This window comes from Chionomys nivalis, chromosome 3 (assembly GCF_950005125.1).
Source record: "Chionomys nivalis chromosome 3, mChiNiv1.1, whole genome shotgun sequence".
Taxonomy (NCBI): domain Eukaryota; kingdom Metazoa; phylum Chordata; class Mammalia; order Rodentia; family Cricetidae; genus Chionomys; species Chionomys nivalis.
Window position 1 is genome coordinate 795,617 of NC_080088.1, and position 17,941 is coordinate 813,557.

The following is a 17,941-nucleotide window of genomic DNA, read 5'->3' on the forward strand; positions in this document are numbered from 1 at the left end:
GTGCCGAGGCCTTAAATAGAGTTTTAAACACCATTAAGGAAAAAAAAAAACCTTATATTACAGCATCAAACACAGTTCAGAGTAAAATCAGTACAGCTGTGCTGCCCCACTGTGAAACAATATGAATTCACATGCAGCGGTGGTCCATTCAGACAACATACGACATACGACATACGGTTATCATACTCCTGCCAGTGTTATGTGCACACAATGCCAGCTGCTGCAAAGGAAGCCCCTCGTTTAATAACATTTAATATGGGAACTAGATTTGTGGGAAAAACAGTTTAGTTCATAAGGTTACCTTAAAAGGGGTAAAATATTCAGAGTTGAGAATACTGTGACATTTCAGTGTTGCGGGACAATGCTTTTGTACCCTGTAAAGATTTGTCACTCGTATTGGTTTTAAAATGCTGATTGGCCAGTACCCAGGCAGGATGTAAAGGCAGGGCAACCAGACTAGGAGAATTCTGGGAAGAGGAAAGGCAGAGACCAGCCACCAGCCAGACACACGGGAAGCAAGATGAGAATGCCTCACTAATAAAAAGATACCAAGCCACGTGGTTGAATCTTGTAGACAAGAATTATGGGTTTAAGAGCTAGTTAATGATAAACCCAAGCTAATAGGCCAAATAGTTTATAATTAATATAATTCTCTGTCTGTTTCTTTGGGACTGAATGACTGTAGGACAGATGGGCAGGACAGAAACTTCTGTCTACATTTCAGGCTACAGTCTCACATATGAGGCAGGGAAAGGTTTTGGTGGCAACAGAATAAGACAGATTACACATGCCCCAAAACTTAAAACTCATGGTAAGATTAAAAACATGAGGGAAGGGGGGGTGTACAACTTAAACCAGTAAAGTATTCACCATGCATGCATGGTTTGATCTTTCAGAGCCCATGTAAAGAAGCTGGGTACAGTGGTAGCACATGCAATCCTAGCACCACGGGGTGGGAACAGGTCGGTCTAGGGATTTGCAGGTCAGGCAGGCCAGCTGAACTGGTCAGGGCCTGGTCAACAAGAGGCCCTGCCATAAGAAGAAAGATAGACAGAAGCCTCAAGAATGACAGCTAAGGTTGTTTTCTTGTCTCTACATGCATGTACACATGTATGCACTACACATGTGTACCTGTATACACAGGAACACACCACACACACACACCACACACACAAATTTGCTCTGTCTCGCTCCACTATTACTACCAGGATAAGCCATGAATTCCAAATTTCATACAAAGTCAGATAAGAAGTCACATGGTACATTCACGCATGTCTGGGTGGCGTGGCTGTGTAGACTGAGTTATCCTGATAGACCAGACGTAGTTTTTCCTTTGAACGTGGTCCTTCCACTCTCCAGATGTCTACCACACTTCAGCAGATGCTGGTGTTGACAGCAGCTTGTCTCAAACTTACCATGATGGCTCTTCCCTCAGAAGAGTCTCAGCAAGGGATGGCCTAAATCAGCTTGGCCTGCAGGCATGACTGTGGGAGACTGTCTTGGTCATCTTAGTTGAGATGGGAAAACCTGCCCACTGAGGGTCACACCATTCTCTAGAAAGGGATTCTGAACTATGTAAGTTGACTTGTGCACTACCTTATGTGCATTAATTCATCCACACTCACGACTGTGGATGTGATGTGACTAGCTGCTTCACGCTCCTGCCGCCTTGATTTCCCCTCCATGGTGAACTATAACCGGGAACAGGGAGTCAAATAGCTCTTTCGCCTTAAGATGGTTTTGTCAGGCTGTTTCATGACAGAAACAGGAAAGAAAGCTAAGATAGCCTTAAACTCCTGATCTTCCTGCCTTTATCTTCTGAGAGCTGAGACTATAAACATGTACCATTGCATCTATTTTAAGCTGGGCACTGTGGTCAGGCCTTCCTGCATCCTAGGTAGGCACTTTACCCCTGAGTTACATATCACATCCAACCCTCAAAACTTTTGATTTTCTGAGTCAGGTTCTTACTCAGACTCACTCAAGGCAATCCTTCTGCCTCAGCCTTCTGAGTTCTGGGATTATAGGCATGACCTACCACACTCAGTGTGCAAACATTCTCAGTCCCCTGAAAGGCTATTTTGAAACCTTGCAGCCATCCTGACCACGATCCCTGATATAGACTCTCCTTTCTCTCTCTACCAACACATGCCTACATGCGGGTTGCCTCCTCTTGGGCCCTTTGGGTTGCTTGTCACCAGCACCTAGTCTTGGACGGTACCAGGTGCTATGTGAGCCCCACCTGGAGCAGCTGCCAATCTGAGGTTGCTTCCCTATTCTAGCAGCTTCCTTGTGGAGTTCCACCCAGGTCTCAGCTGGACTCTGCAGGGTAACTGCTGTGGCTTCTCACACAACTCCACCCAACAAGTTCTGAGACAACTATTCCTTGGCCTTGTTATTTTAGGATTCTAAGAAACAGCTTCCACAGACCTCTACTTCTTACTTCCTAACAAAGACCCAGATTTTCATGAATTCTTTCCTTTATTAATTTTGTATCAACTGTCAAAACATTGTAATTCATGGCCTCGGAACACAGTTTAATGGCGGACACGTGCTTAGTCTGCTTTAGCCTCTGGGTTTCAATCCCAGAACCCCCAGAATAAAATCAAAATGTAATTCAGCTGCAAGGCTCATGGGCATTTTTATATCTTGCGTGGGAAGCGATTTCAGTGCAACTACGATGATTAGCACTCTCCAAGAACCTGCTGTATGCCTGAGCTAGAAAGCTGTATGTGTGCTGAGTCTGGTGGTGCGGCTGTAATCTCAGCTCAATGGGAGGCTGAGGCACAAGGATCCTATGTTCAAAGCCTGCCTGAACAACTTATGAATATGCAGTTTTGAAATTTAAAAAGTTAAGAAGGACAGAAGATATAGCTCAGAGGTAGGCACTACTCTAGCATGTGTACATGCCTGGGTTCAACCCCTGGTATTACATGCATTAGCAACTATGTGGATCGCCTCATTTCATTATTCAACAAACCCAAGAGCCATTTCAGTGGTAAGTTCTGGTCACTAGAAATGAGCATTTGCCAAATGGTTCAACAGCACCTGGAAAGCCATGCTGACTGTTCCAGGTGGGCACATTTACCAAAGCCCTCTTCTTAGGGTGCTCCTGTGTTATGCAAGCCACACTTACCTGCACAGGGACTTGCTGCAAAGCCCACCCTCTTCCGAGCTCTGTCAAAGACCACGTAGAACCCCTCCATCACGGTGGCACCAATTACCAGTGCGTTTGTGGAGGAGGAGATACCAAAGCGATAGCATTCATAATTGAGACCAGCTCCCATCATGGGCTGAATGTAGAGCTGTTAGTTGAAGAACCGAGGGAAAGACACAGGACAAAGCATGGATTAGACAAGAGAATAAAACTGGAGGACCTACTCTGCTCAGAATCTCCCCCACCCCCAAGGGTCAAGGAAGATAAAGACAATGATATCATCCCAGGCATCTGGGACATGAGATCAAAAGTGTCTCAAAGCAGGCCCTGTACCCCACCAGCTGCAACACTTGGGGGAGCAGGCCCTGTACCTCGCCATGGCAACACAATGGAGTCAACCCTGTTAGTTCAGGTGTGGGTGAGCCAGTCCTGAAATTGTGAACATGGGAGAGATGTCCCCCTTTCTCATCTGTCTTATGGTGGCATGGGCAGTAGAATGGAGTCTTCCCCCCCTCCACCATCAACACCTGAGGCAGGTGTGAGACCCTATCTTTGACCCCCACCAGCTGAAACATTTGGGAGAGCAGGCCCTGTACCTTGCAGGGCAACACAACAGAACCAACACTGTTAGCACAGGTGTAGGTGAGCCAGCCCCGAAACTGTGACCATGGAAGAGCTTTCTCTATTTCCTATCTGGTGGACCAACCCTACAGATGCCCAGGCCCAGACATCCACCCCATCTATGATCTGCTGGAGCACATGAAGTGACCTGATCTGCTGGCCCAAGCTCCATAACACAGGGAAGCAGAAGGATGTCCGGGAAGTGTTCTACTGGGGGCCCAGTATCAAATGTGTAGTGGGGACCAGGGGCCTCAAACCAGACTAACCAATGACTCTTTGCAATGAACATTAACAAGCAGAGATGTATGGACAAAGGGGTTTACAGAAAGACATGGGTCACACTGCAGCTTCCATGATGAGATTTTTAATTCCTTCCTATTTTTTATTTTCTCATTTTATTTTCTTCCTTTTTTTCCTCTTAAATTTGTTTTATTTGGGGGGCTGTAGTGGCAGAGGGTGGGTGTGAAGGGATGGGGAATGAATGGGATTGAGATATATGATATAAAAGACACATAGAATAAATAAAAGTGTCTCAATAAACTTTAGTTTTTAAAGATTTTTATTTTCAATTTCAACCGAACATATATGTGCACGTGTCTGAGTGTGGGTTTGCATGCATGAATGCAGAGCTCCACTCTAGTGGGCTGATTCTGCAGTTACCGTCTTGCATTGTTAGGCTACCTGTCTGCAAGCACTGTCTCCAAGCACGGAGTTAACCACCTCTTCCCTGGAGTTTGGGGACCTCAGCCTAGAGCCCGGCCCTGGAAAATGCACGTTAAATGAACGCGTGGGCTGAAGCTTGGCTGGTATGAAAGGGGGCACACAACTTCTGGAGCACATCTACTTAAGTCGGGAAGAGCTGTGGGATCATATGTAGTTTCCACAGTAACACCTGGATCTAGGGTTTTAGAGGTTGCCTAAGTACGTATAGAAAGTACCGCTCACTGCCTCTGGAAGAACTAACTACAGAGAAGCAGAAGACTATGTATCAGATATGAAGACACGAGTAAGTGGTCAGATGCCATGCAGAGTCTTTGCATCTTTTAGTTGGTCCTTTTGGGTGTCTCTTCCAGCAAGAACTCCAGATAATGGACTTGGGAGACAAAAGCAGGCAAACTTGAGTATAAGGCTAGTCTGGCATGCATAGTGAGACACTGCCTAAATAAATATGAAAGATAGACCACACACTTTGTAACTTATGAGAACACTTAATCTTGCTGAATCTCAGCAAACAAAAACAACTTGCTTACTTTAAATCAAAGTAGCACAAACAGACAACTGACAGTATCTCAGGTGAGAGTAAGCACATTTTCAAGGGTGTATGAAGAAACTCAGAATTTCCTGTTGGGCTAGAGGATGTTTTAAATAAAAAAAATTATGTGTGTGTGTGTGTGTGTGTGTATGTGTGTGTGAGTGTGTGTGCGCGCGCGTGCGTGCACCCAAAGTCCTGTTCTAAGATTCTGGTGTCTGACTTCCCTGGATTTTAGGGAGGGTTAGGCAGAGGCCTGCTGCAGGGAAATGGCTCCACAGTGCCACCTCTGGTGAGATCAGGAAGGACCGCTAACTGTGGCCTTTCCTAGGCTGGGACTGGGACTAAGTCTGTCTTCCTCCCTAACAAAGCCACGGCCCAGGGAAAGAGGACTGGGAGAGGGGAGAGGGGAACATGGCTCAGAAGACAGAACTTCATCTGCTGAGCCCCTTGAGAGAAAAAGTTCCTGCTGTTACAGTATGAGGCCTTCACTTCTGACAGTCCAGTGTGCTGATACAAAGACAAAGCAGAAATGGACCAGTGGCAGATGTCATCAATGTCCTCAAGTTTTTCACCTTTCCCTGCGGCTATGCCTTGAGGCTATGTGACTCCCCGTAGGGAGAGGGGGAGGTTGTGTCCCTAGCTCTAGAATCTAGGTCCACTGCAGGCTCCTCTTGGTGACAACAGGGAGGGAAAAGGGCCAGTGCTCCAGGACTGTATGGGGCTCTTTCCTCTCAGAACCCCACTGTCACCCGTGCTCTCTGGTGATTGAAAGACACATGGGATTGTCATGTCACTAACCTGACCCCAGACTTGTGAGCTGAGCCCATACCATCCCAGGCTCCAGCCAAGCCCGGCCCACTCCCTCCTGACCAGGACCATATGAAGCAAACTGTCAGAGACCAGAAGACCTATAGGCTCATGAACAAGCAACAGTGTGGTGGTGTCATTGTGGCCACAGGTGCCTAGTCATGCGTGAAATCTGGTTTTGTGAGTTGCACGTGAAAATAAGAAGACCACGGATCCAAGTTCGTACCTGTGGCAGGATGGTGATTCGGAAGGAGCGACTGGAGTTCTCATCTCTCAGGTAGATAGAGATCTTAGGGAAATATGCCCATGGCGTTTCAGAATTTGTCCAGCATGCCAGCTGGGCCCCTGTCCAGAAGCCATCAGAAAACTCTGGAATCTAGACAAAACAGATCCTGTGAGAAGCAGGGACTAGCCTGGTACAAAACAGGAAACGGCTCTCTACTTTCCTGGTCCGGTCCCAGCACTAGACGCCCACGGGAATAAACAACGTCTCATCAGGACAGAATGACAGGGACATCAGTCTTCTGCAAGTGGTGCTGATGACACAATAATACTAATTATTAAAACGCTAAGACATCCAGATCACTTCCTGGGATTAGGCACTGTTAAAACACTTGGCAGATGAGGACCTCAGCCTTCCAACACTCCAACCCGCGTGGCAATGTTCCCTTTCACAACACTAGGGAGGGAACCAAAGCAGAGATTAGTGTGACAACTTCCCCAAGGCCACACAGCAACATGCCTTTAGAAGACAGAAGTTCTGAAAGTATCTATTCTAGTTCCGTTTCTGTTGCTGTGATAAAGTACCCTGACCAAAAAGCAGCTTAGGCCTTTGTCTGAACTGTGGGCCACTCCTCTTACAGTTCAGGTCAGGATTGAGAAGCAGCTAGAGGCATTGTAGTCACAGCTGAAAGCAGAGAGAAACTCGCTTGTGCTGCCTGCCTGCCTTCTCCTAGTTTCTCTTTTCTTACACAGTCAGGCCCCCGGTTAGAGAATGGGGCCACCCACAATGGGCTGGGTATTTCATATCAACGAACAATCTAGATAATCCTCACAGACATGCCCACAAGCCAATCTGATTCTAGCTAATTCTTCAACTGTAATTCTCTTCCTGCGTCTACTCTGTGCCAATATGACAGTTAAAACTTACCATCACGGTGGCCTCTTAGGCTCTCTGGGGCATTGCCTGCATTGGGACTCCAGGGGTTCAGGACATTAGTTGCTTCCTAATGCAGTGTTCTTCTTAACCCCCCCCCCCAAGACCTCAGCGCAGACCCCACCTCATCCAGAAAGCCTCCCTGACTTAACACTAGCACATTGATCAAGCCCTCTCACTTGGCCTTTCCCTGGGGAGGTCATTGTAACAAATCTTGCTTCTGGGTGATGAATGATCCTGTACTTGAACCTAGAACATCTCGGGGCAGTGTCCCCTGCAGTGCTTGTGTGTGTATCACTATGTGGGCTCAATGCCTACACAAAGACAACACTGAAGGACATGTGGGAAAAAGGAATAACACTCAAGATCAAAAGGCCACCCGTGTCTCCCATCAAGAACAGGAAAGGCAATGCCACCCACCCACCCACTTCTACCTGCAGGGAAATGAGCAGCTTCCTTAGACTTGTGCTATCTCAGTCACAGGTACTGGGCTGTACCTGAGCCACACGTTGGTAGAAGGAATGTGTCTGACAGAGCTATGGGGACATTTGGCCAAGGGTGGGAGTGGACTGGACATTTGGCCAAGGGTGGGAGTGGACTGTCACCAGTGGAGCTTCCCAGGGAGTGAGAGAAAGGCGGTAGGCAGAACTGTAGCAAAGGTGTTGACAGGAACCTGCCCACTGGGTGCTGTGGCAGGAAAAAAGGCCAGGGGAGTCAGGGGAGTCTGGGAGAGACTCAGTGCTGATGTGAAACAGTCAAAATCTACACTCCATTTACTCAGGTCTGTGTTCAGCAGCACCACAGGTGTGATTAAGAGGACATGCGTAGCCGGGCGGTGGTGGTGCACGCCTTTAATCCCAGCACTCGGGAGGCAGAGGCAGGCGGATCTCTGTGAGTTCGAGACCAGCCTGGTCTACAAGAGCTAGTTCCAGGACAGGCTCCAAAACCAGAGAAACCCTGTCTCGAAAAACCAAAAAACCAAAAAACAAAAAAAAAAAGAGGAAAGAGGACATGTGTGCAGTTCATCTGTGTCCTGAGTACTCTGACCTCTAGGCTAGGATAAATATGTAACCCTAGAGTCACTAGCAGATGATGGTGATGGTGGATGAGAGACTCTTCATGAGATCGGGAGAAGCTAGGGCCAGGAAGCCACTCCTGAGAAAGAGGTGACACCTAATCCTGAATGCCAGGTGAGTGCTGTGTGCAACAATGGCCCATGCTAGGTGCCACCCACTCTCTGGGGGCGTGAAGCCACCTGCACAGTCGTGGTAGACTCGTTAGGTTTCTAATGCAGGTGCTAATATATTTTTGTCTCTTACAGAAGTGATGGATCACCAATATGTATCATAGGGCCCTTCCCCCGATGAGCTAATCAGGATGGAGGATTTATTATCTTGCTGGACTTGACCGAAGTAAGAGTGCCCACGCCTCCCGGGAGTGCCCAGTATTCCAGTGAAGCACATGGCCAGCTCCACTGTGTAATAAAGAGTGAGTCCCAGACAGACCAGGCAAGTGACCAAAGTGGTACAGGTCAGATCTGGAGGTGTATTTTCTGTTCCTGTAAATATCTCCAGGAGCTGCTGAGTTTTAAGGTTGGGAGGCACTTTGTGTAGATTCCACTTTGATGGTGGGTTCTACAGCCAAGGAGGTGCTGGGCTGACCTCCAGCTGGGATGTGGATCTTAGGGCTCCAGAAGATCCCTTTCATGCACAGACCTAGAACCATTTCTTTCTACATCCTGCCTGAAAACACACACACTGAGGGTCAGAGCTTAGGCCTTATAGTTCCTTCTAGTCTAGATCTAACCCAGGCCAAGAGCACGGGCTTCCATGAGCCCTGTAGGTAAAGGGAACCGACGTCCAGAGGCCCTGCATTGTAAGGCAAAGGACACTCACACTACTAGAATAAGCCCTACCCAAGGTTGGCAATCTCCTGCCTTTCCTCCCTGATGCAGGTGCTGAGTGAAATCAGAGGATAATTTTAGACACAGCAAACAAATGCTGTAATCTCCTTGCCTCTTCCTCGTGGTTCACTTAAGTCATCAGATGCTGAGATGAACTCAAGGTACGAACCCCTCACCCCTCCACTAACGCACACAGGCTTGTGTGAGGGCTGGTTGTGGCTTGCTGGCTGCACACCTGACACTCATGTGGTCCCTGTGACTCTTGAAAATATCCTTCAGAGCTCAGAATATAAAGCCTGAAGGCGCTCACACTACTCCCTCAGAGGACAGACTTATATTTAAGCACTGGGCATATGCTCCTTATTTTAAGTAGGGTCTGATTTTAAGCAAGCATTCTAACTTTACAGCATGGAAAAGACTGAGTTGGCATTTTTTTGGGTGTAGCAGCTGTTGGCAGAGATATGGGTTTGCTCTGATTTTGGCAGGGCTGTTCAGGACCACTGCCTGACACTGGAAACCAAAACCTGTGATGCTTTCCTGCTGGGTGCTCTTCCTATATAGATCCAGGTTTCTGCAGTTTGTGGAGAGAATAACTGATGCCCCTCTCATTCCAAGATTTCTGCTGGAATCTGACACACAGACATGATTACCTGCTTTACTACCAGTGGCTGGGATTTGGACATTTTGTTCTCAATCCAGCCCCTTGCAAGTATCCCATGCAGGCCCTGGGCACAATATGCTAATGTTTGGTTGTCTAGTGAGGACCTTGAGTAGGCATGAGAAAGACAAGGGACACTCACCTCTCCCTGGGCACAGGATGGAGCCAGCATTGCACAAACCAGTTACAAAATCAATCAATGTTAAGCTTTTAATTTAATTGCACCTCTGATGCTCATTTTTCCTGTAAATAAGCATAGATCTGGGCACAGAGCGATTTGATTCCTTAGTTAGCAGCTGGTGGACTACCCTTTACTGCTCTGCCTGTCTTGAGCAAAGCAACTATCAGCCTAGCAGACAGCCTGACTGTTCTTCACTGGTATCGGCCACACAGAACATTCCAGAGATGCCTTCAGACTACGCAAAGACGGCAGGGGCTGCCCACTACTAAAGACACTGCCTAAGCCGGGCTGTTTGAAATATTTACTACAAGACTTTGTTGTGACAAGCCCGGATGAACTCCAGATGATCCTGTAACCATGTCCACCCTGGCCAAGCAGGGAGCAATTCTCCTGGTAGTCTAGAAAAGGTATTGTTTGGAGAGGTGCTAAGAGGCAAGGCTATAATTGGTCCCAAACGAATGGCTGCGATTGCTTCAGAGCAAATGTCTGTTAGTGGTCACACAGATGCTGTGATTGGCTTAAACAGCCCTTCTTGAGCTGTACAAACAGGCTGTTCCTGTTCAGGTTCACACAGCAGTCGGCTGGGAGACCCACTCTGGGGCTCCTCCCCTGGTGTTGCAGCCTTGGTGCCAATAAAAGGCCTCTCTCTAGAGTGTCTTTTCTTTCAGACTTTCAGAAGTGTGGACCAAGCTGACATGGAGAAACAGCAGCAGAGGGTAGCACCAGAGACATGGTAGAGTAAGGGAGGCAGCAGACAGCCCAACAGTTGGTCAGCCACGCTGTGTAAGCTGTAAGGAAACTGACTGCTTCATGGAAGAAGTGCTGGGCACCCTGGCCTCCCAAGTAGCCCTTGATGGGTCACCCAGCCTAACAGCCAAGCTATGAGAGAAGTCACGATGGAAGAAGGGATAGGGATGTACCCAGGTGGCAGATAAAGATGACAGACGGAACTATACAGAAACAGTCTCAACAAACCCACAGATGGAAGCGGGGGTCCTCTCTAAGGGTTCCCTGCTACCAAACAGAGGAAGCTGGAGGGGATTTAGTCTTACTTGGTATGTATTGAATATGGAGTGTCCCCCCCATTTGCTGGGCTTCTGGGAAGTGATTCAGTACTAGGGATCTGACCTGACGTTACTTCTTTGAGGGATTCAGAATATCATGGTATTGTGGGGGAGAGCATTAAGGTAGGAGGTGCAGTCCAGCTAGCAGAGGGTACTGGGGAAGGGTCTAGAGCTTTGTCTTGTCCTGGACCTCTCCTGTATTCCCTTTATCTGCGTCCTGGATAGTATGACACGTGCTTCTCTGCTCTGCCTCAACTTCCCTACCACAGTGAGCTGACACCTCTGAAACCATGAGCACCACAAATCCTTCTGTGAGGTATCGTGTCCCAGCAATGAGCAAGCCACTAATAAATACACACCCTTTGACACCCGTCACTCTTCAGACTGATGTTTTCGTGTGTGTATGAATGAGTGGAAGCATGCATGCTTACACGTGTGTGCTCATATATGCAGGTACGATTGCAAGTGTGTATATGTGTGGTTGCTGGCTAGTTTTATGTCAACTTTACGCAAACTTAAACATATCTCAGAAGGACCCTTAATTGATGAGCTTGTGGGCAAACCTGTAGTATATTTTCTCGGTTGATGACTGATATAGAAGGGCCAAGTTCACCATCAGTAGGACCACCCCAGGGCAGGTGGTCCCGGGTACTATAAGAAAGCAGTCTGAGCAAACCATGGGGAACAAGTCAGTAAGCAGTGCCCCTCCTTGGCCTCTGTATCAGCTCCTGCTTCTCAGTTCCTGACGGGAGTTCCTGCCCTGACTTCTCTCAGCGATGGATTGTAACCTGAAAGATGTGAGCTGAAATAAACTCTTTATTCCCCAGGTGCAGAATTCCGGGAAGCCACCACACTTGCCTGCTCTGACATGGATTCTAGTCGGAATCTCAGTCCTCATGCTCACACAGCAAGTGCCCCATACACGGAGCCATCTCCCCTGCCCTGGACAGGCGTTTTTGGTTCATACTTTTGGTCTGCACTGACTGACTGGAAAGTTGAGATGATGCTGGGAGAAACAGTAGGCAAGCATCAAAAGTTATGTTGGTTTTGACGGCTAGTCTTGGCTGTCAGCTGCCAGTTATTGTTGGCTTATCATGAGTCAATCTAATAAATCAAATATATTCATTCTATCAGTTCTGTTTTTTTAGAGGACCCTGACTAATACACTGTTCTCAATCAGGATATATTAGCCGGGCGGTGGTGGCGCACGCCTTTAATCCCAGCATTCGGGAGGCAGAGGCAGGCGGATCTCTGTGAGTTCGAGACCAGCCTGGTCTACAAGAGCTAGTTCCAGGACAGGCTCCAAAACCACAGAGAAACCCTGTCTCGAAAAACCAAAAAAAAAAAAAAAAAAAAAAAAAAAAAAAAAAAAAAAAAAACCAATCAGGATATATTTATATTTCAGGATATGGCCATGAAACAACGTTACTTTGGCCAACTGGCTTGTCTCCTATACAATGTTTAGACGCCATTCCAGTTTGGATGAAGACCGAAGAGGGAGCAGATTTGGGGCTTATTTGTTTCATTTTAAAGGACACAAATACAACTGTGCTTCCCTGTAACTTTAGCACACAGTCATGCTAGGTAATTTTTCATACCCGTGAAAGCATGAGGAAACAGTGGTGGTCCCAGACCATAATGGAGGGGACGCTTCCTCTCTCTGGACACATCATAGCCATTTGTCGTCACAGCCCAGCGCTTCCCTCACAGGTCTGTGGTGGTGCTGGTGTGAGCATACCTACGTACTGACAGCTGTGGAAAGGCAGAGCGACAGCAAACAGCCGTGCAATTGGCTTACACACTGATGTGCCACACTTTCCAAGGTCATTTTGTGTACGAAGCTTACCGCAAGGCCACATGCTGTGTTACACAGAAGCAGCTGTAAACTGTTGTGTTTTTGAAGTTTCATTTATTTTTTAGGTTTTATTATTTATTGTTACTGTGGGAGGGAACACACATGTGGCATAGCATCCATGTGGAGGACAACTTTGTGGAGCTGGTTCTTTCTTTCCACCTTTCCACGGGTTCTGGGAATCCTACTCAGGATGTCAGACTTGATTGGTAAGCACCTTTACCCAGTGAGCCATCTTATCCAACTGAGTCTGGTTCTTGGTATACCCCATAATGTCTGCATAAGAAGCGTATCACTTGGCAATACGTCCTTAGACTATATTTCTATCAGAAGACCATATTTCTGTAAGAAGCACATGATGTAATCATGATACAGATAATTTTTACCTCAGATGAAAAAAAAACTCTTGTATAAACTCAACTATTAGTTAAAACACTGGAAATACTGCACACTCAGAACCAAACCCTCTGAAGTTGACATGAAGATATTGTTTATGGATAGATTCATATCAAAAGGTAAAACTTTATAAGCAACAATTTACAAAACAACCGCTCTTTAAAATCTTCAGAACACCGAGCAATAGTCCAGAGACTGAAAACACACAGCTGTGTTCTGGAACACTCCCAAGCACCTGGGGACTCACCAGAGATGTGCGTGCCACAGCTTCCACCACCGCATCGAACACCTTCTGGGGCAGGCGCAGGAGTGTGGTGCCACTGTCCACGATGGCCTTGTCCGCATTATACTAAAACAAGAAGGGAAAGCGCTGAGCACGGCTGCAAATCTCATCCATCGCGATCCCATTTCCATCACTGTGTCTGCCACTGACAACTTCACGCAGCTGCATTAGCTCAGTGGTGACTGAGTCATTTTATCTCCAGAGCTCAGGAGTCAGGGGGCACCCATGCCACTGCTTCCCCTCCATAGATGAACTATCTGAGGCACAAGAAAGGAATGAGGCCACAGCCCTGAGTTTCCAGGCAGAGCTGTCCAAGTTGCCCTTCCCTCATGATGGGCAGAGGGATGGGCCACTGGACTTTAGAGATTAAAATGATCCTTTTAAAAGTCACTTACAAACTATTCAAAATTCACTTTTCTATTATTTGACCAGTGGAAAAAGAGAAGGACAACTCTGGTTGGACACCTCTATTTGCTTTTGGGAAATAAATTTAGTAACAACACACACATATCACACTGTGTACTCTATTTTATTTGATACAAGCCTGGAGACTTCAGTGATAACTAAGGACTTTTGACAGTGCAGAAATGTGGACTCGGGACCCAACTCAACAGCACTGGGGTAGACCAACATTCATTACAGGTGTTTGTAATCATGAGAATTCAGGGCAGTGTGGACACATGTGAGAGTCAGCAGGAGGGGAGTGCTACAAGGAGCTGTATAGCCACTGAGTGGTAAGCTTCAGAAGCCATTTGAAAACTGGCACACAGGACTGCGGCTTCCTCAAATTGTCATAATTTTAACAACATAACACAAAAGAAGTCAAATGCAGTGTGAGATTGGTGTGTGGCCAATGAGAGATGCGTGTGTGTCTTCCTGGTGACACTGTTAAGCAGCTGTACCTGTAGGGGCCTTAAATTGTGTGTGTGTGTGTGTGGGGGTTGTTTAAGGAGGATAAAGCTAATGGCAGTTTAATCTCCATTTTCTGTCCTGATAAAGGTTCTTTTCAACACAGTTGAGGGGCCATCTGGCCAAGATGACCAGGGAAGATGAAAATGAAGTTGGTTACTCTCTTCAATATTCAGCACCTATACTAATTTTTCCAGAGGCTGTGGTGTGTGTGTATACACATGCATATAAATTACTGATTTGAACTCATCATGGATAAAGGCTGTGTCTTCCTGTAAGGATCTTCTGAGCTACCCTGTAATGACACACCTTATGAGTTCATGCCCAGGTCCTGGTTAAATGCTGAGTCTTCTCTAGTACCTATAAGCAGAATCCAACAGGATTGGAAGGTTCTCACCTCTCTGCAGTCCAGATTGAGGCTCTGGCCTCCGATTTCCAATTTCAGGATCTCTATCTGATAGTACCATTCCTCTTTAATTGGGGTATACCAAATGTCTCCTTTATACAAACTTGGTTCAATCCCACCAAGGACCTGGGAAGAAAAACAGGTACAAATGTAAGAGGTAAAAACTATGTGGCTACATCAGTAGCTTCCACAGAGAAGCATTTACTCAGGGTAAAACCCATTCAAAATAGTACCTACATTTTATTCTGATGCTCTACAGCTAATGGTGATGCTTCAAAATTCCCCATTTATTGAAGATTTTGGGAGGGTGTTAGTCATGTCCCACAATACTTAGCCCTAGCTTGACAAAGTTGCTCCACTGGTATCCCAGGCATTCAGATCCACCTTCATGATGCTGAGAGTTCTCTCAAACAAATGCAGTATAGTAGTTAACCACCCTGACTGGCACTGATTTACTGCCTCAGAAGCCAGAGGTGAGGGAAACAGACCATAAGATTTTCTAATCAAGACATTGCAAAAACAATGTTACCCCACAATCCTAGGCCTCCCTGCCCCTTCAGAAAGAGACGATAAAAGTGTTCGGGGCAGGTGGGCTGTTAGCAGAAGGCAATGACTGGTGCTGATCCTGCTGCCGTGAGAACAGGACTAGAAACACCTCCCAGTTCTTCTTTCTCCGTTCCTCTGCAGGGAAGGTTACCCTGCACCATCCCAATGGGGTACACTGCCCTGATTTCATTTCCTTCTAAACCTGTGTGTGGGTGGAACAAAGAGGAGGAAGAGAAGTGGGTGGAAGATGGGAGAGTAGCTCTGCTTCCCATCAAGTGTATGAAAATCCTAGGTGTGTATGCCCTGCTTAGAAGAGGGCCACTTGCTGTACCTCCCCACTATCCCATACTTGCTGGTACATCTTCTCATAGAAAACCAGCTTCTTTGTGTATTTTCAAAGGACAATAAGACAACTCGGGTGGGGTTTAGACAACCAATGAGAATCATATTTTTTTTAGATGGTTGGACCATTATCCATCTTCTAAAGGTTGTATGACAAAGTTATTAAATTACCATTAAATCCTGCTATGGTACCTAATATTTAGCAGTGGTTAACCATTTCCTATATGGTGTCTGACCAGTACCTATATGAGACTATGTGTCTAATAGTTCTGATTTGTTTTTAATAAAACAAAAACCCCATCAATTTGTGATTTTTTTTCATCCCTTTAAGACTGAAAGATACCCACAAGACTACCTCCGTTGGTACCAGATCCAGCTACTGGCAATCCAGCCCCGCACATCTGCATGGAGAAAATGTCTGGAATCTTTGCTTGGGCCACCAGGGAATCAAAGAAGGTCTCCAGAGAACTTGATGGCTGCAGAAAGGTGGGGGAGAGCGTTACTGCTTTGTGACCACTGAGTGTAGTCAACATCCCTCTCCTTTGATAGTCTTGGACTTTCTACTTCAGAGTCTTCATGGTTAGGAGGGAGTAGAAGGGGAGGGGAGACGAAGGGAGGGGGTGGAGAAAAATATATAGTTCAATAAAAACAATTTTTAAAAAAGGACATATGAGAGGAGTTTTGATGAGAGACAAGTAATGATGGTGTGCCAGAGACCTTGAACCAAACCAGCATCTCAATGCAATGGACATTCTGTGGGTCTGGATGTTAGGACAAAAGGGGTACACTGCGTGGCACACAACAGCTTATGGTACCACTAGGATGAATAAAGAGGTGTTGGAAAGATGGAGTGAATTGTTTTTTTTTTTTTAAACTTTCCAGTCCCTGGTATTCCAGCCATCACGGGCTTCAACAGTCAGGACACTCGTCACTGCAGGATTACAGACTTCCTTTGCTCAGCGCCTCTCCTGCATGGAGCTACAAGTTTGAAGGACATTTCACAAGAGTGTCCAAGGTGAGGGAGGTATTCTGTAAACAGCTTTGGGCTAGGACAGACTAGCAGGTGCCATGAAGGAAGTTAGTTTAGACTTTGGCAAAGGTGAGATACCAGGGCTGGCTACGATGAGTTGCCAGAATATTACTGTTTGCTTTCATCCGAGACAGAATTTCACTATGTGGCCTAGGTCTCTTGATTTGATACTGAGGATATCTGGGGTCACCGGCATGCAGCACCATGAAATTGGGTTGCTAATTTATCCAGACAAATGCAATGCTTAGCTGTGGCAAAGAAACCCTGCTCCTGGTCACTCTGAAGGAATAGCTGCTTACAAGTCATGAGAATTTTAAGCTCCAGCATGAGATAGGAGTCTCCCTCCTCCTCAGACCACTCTCTGGCTACCTGCTCCTTCTGTCTCTGTTCCTATAATCATACTCTGGAGTTAGCACCATCTCCCATGTGATTTCTGCAGAAAGGCTGTGTGTCTGGATGGACTGAGAGCCAGAGTTCACCAAGGGGTGGCTGGGGTCTGGTGGGGCACATCTTGGTTCCCCTTTTTAAGAGGCAGCAGAGGATGAGTGTTTGCTTCATGTCTGGCCAATTCTTGAACTGGTCCTGACTAGTTTGACTAGTTCTTTGCTCCCTTTATCTGGCAACCGTGACCATAGTTGCCTGTCAGACTTGTTCTGGGGGTTAAGAGGCCCAAGGTCTGTGCATGGGAAGAGTCTGATATTACAAGTATTTGACTACATTGTATAAAGATAAGTCATTGTGATTGGTTTAATAAAAAGTTAAATAGCCAATAGCTAGGCAGAAGGTATAGGTGGGACTTCTGGACAAAGCGAGCTCTGGAAAGAAGAAAGGGGACATCTTCGGCTGGATGTGGAGGAAGCAGGACATGAAAGAAGAAAGGTAAAAGTCACAAGTCCTGTAGCAGCATGTAGATTAATTGAAACGGGTTAAAGTTATACGAGCTAGTTAGAAACAAGCCTAAGCTAAGGCTGAGCTTTCAAAATTAATAATAAGTCTCTGTGTCATGATTTGGGAGCTGGTTGGTGAAAAAGAGAAAGACTCGTTACAACCTGACACATGCATAGTTCATGGTGTTATTTTATGAGTCATTTTGTCCTTAAGCCTTGGGCCTCAGAATCCCTCAAGGACTGAAAAATCTAGAGTTGTTCAGAACCAACCCTGAAGGATCCAGATCTAAGGGGTGTACAATGGGGGCTGGAATCTGCAGCATAAGGCGCCCCCTAGTGGTTGTGATGAATGTCTTACCTACCAGGGCACCCACACGAGGACCACCACCCAGTCCTCAGCCAGCCCCACTGTTTCAGGGGTAAGACACCTGATCTAGGCTAACTGGTCTTTCCAGATGCACCCCACACCCTACAGAGACTGTGACCAGATC

The 17,941-nt window shown here is 46.6% G+C and overlaps 1 protein-coding gene across 1 annotated transcript in view; it reads right to left on the reverse strand.

Annotated features, from left to right (window-relative positions):
- Nucleotides 1-17,941, reverse strand: part of Bace2 (beta-secretase 2) — an 87,522-nt gene that overhangs the window by 14,550 nt on the left and 55,031 nt on the right. The window contains exons 4-8 of the mRNA XM_057765959.1: nucleotides 15,881-16,009; nucleotides 14,637-14,771; nucleotides 13,295-13,396; nucleotides 6,064-6,213; nucleotides 3,137-3,305 (exon numbers count right to left, since the gene is read on the reverse strand). Coding sequence (XP_057621942.1) covers nucleotides 3,137-3,305; nucleotides 6,064-6,213; nucleotides 13,295-13,396; nucleotides 14,637-14,771; nucleotides 15,881-16,009 — 685 coding nt within the window. The remainder of the gene's footprint in view (nucleotides 1-3,136; nucleotides 3,306-6,063; nucleotides 6,214-13,294; nucleotides 13,397-14,636; nucleotides 14,772-15,880; nucleotides 16,010-17,941) is intronic.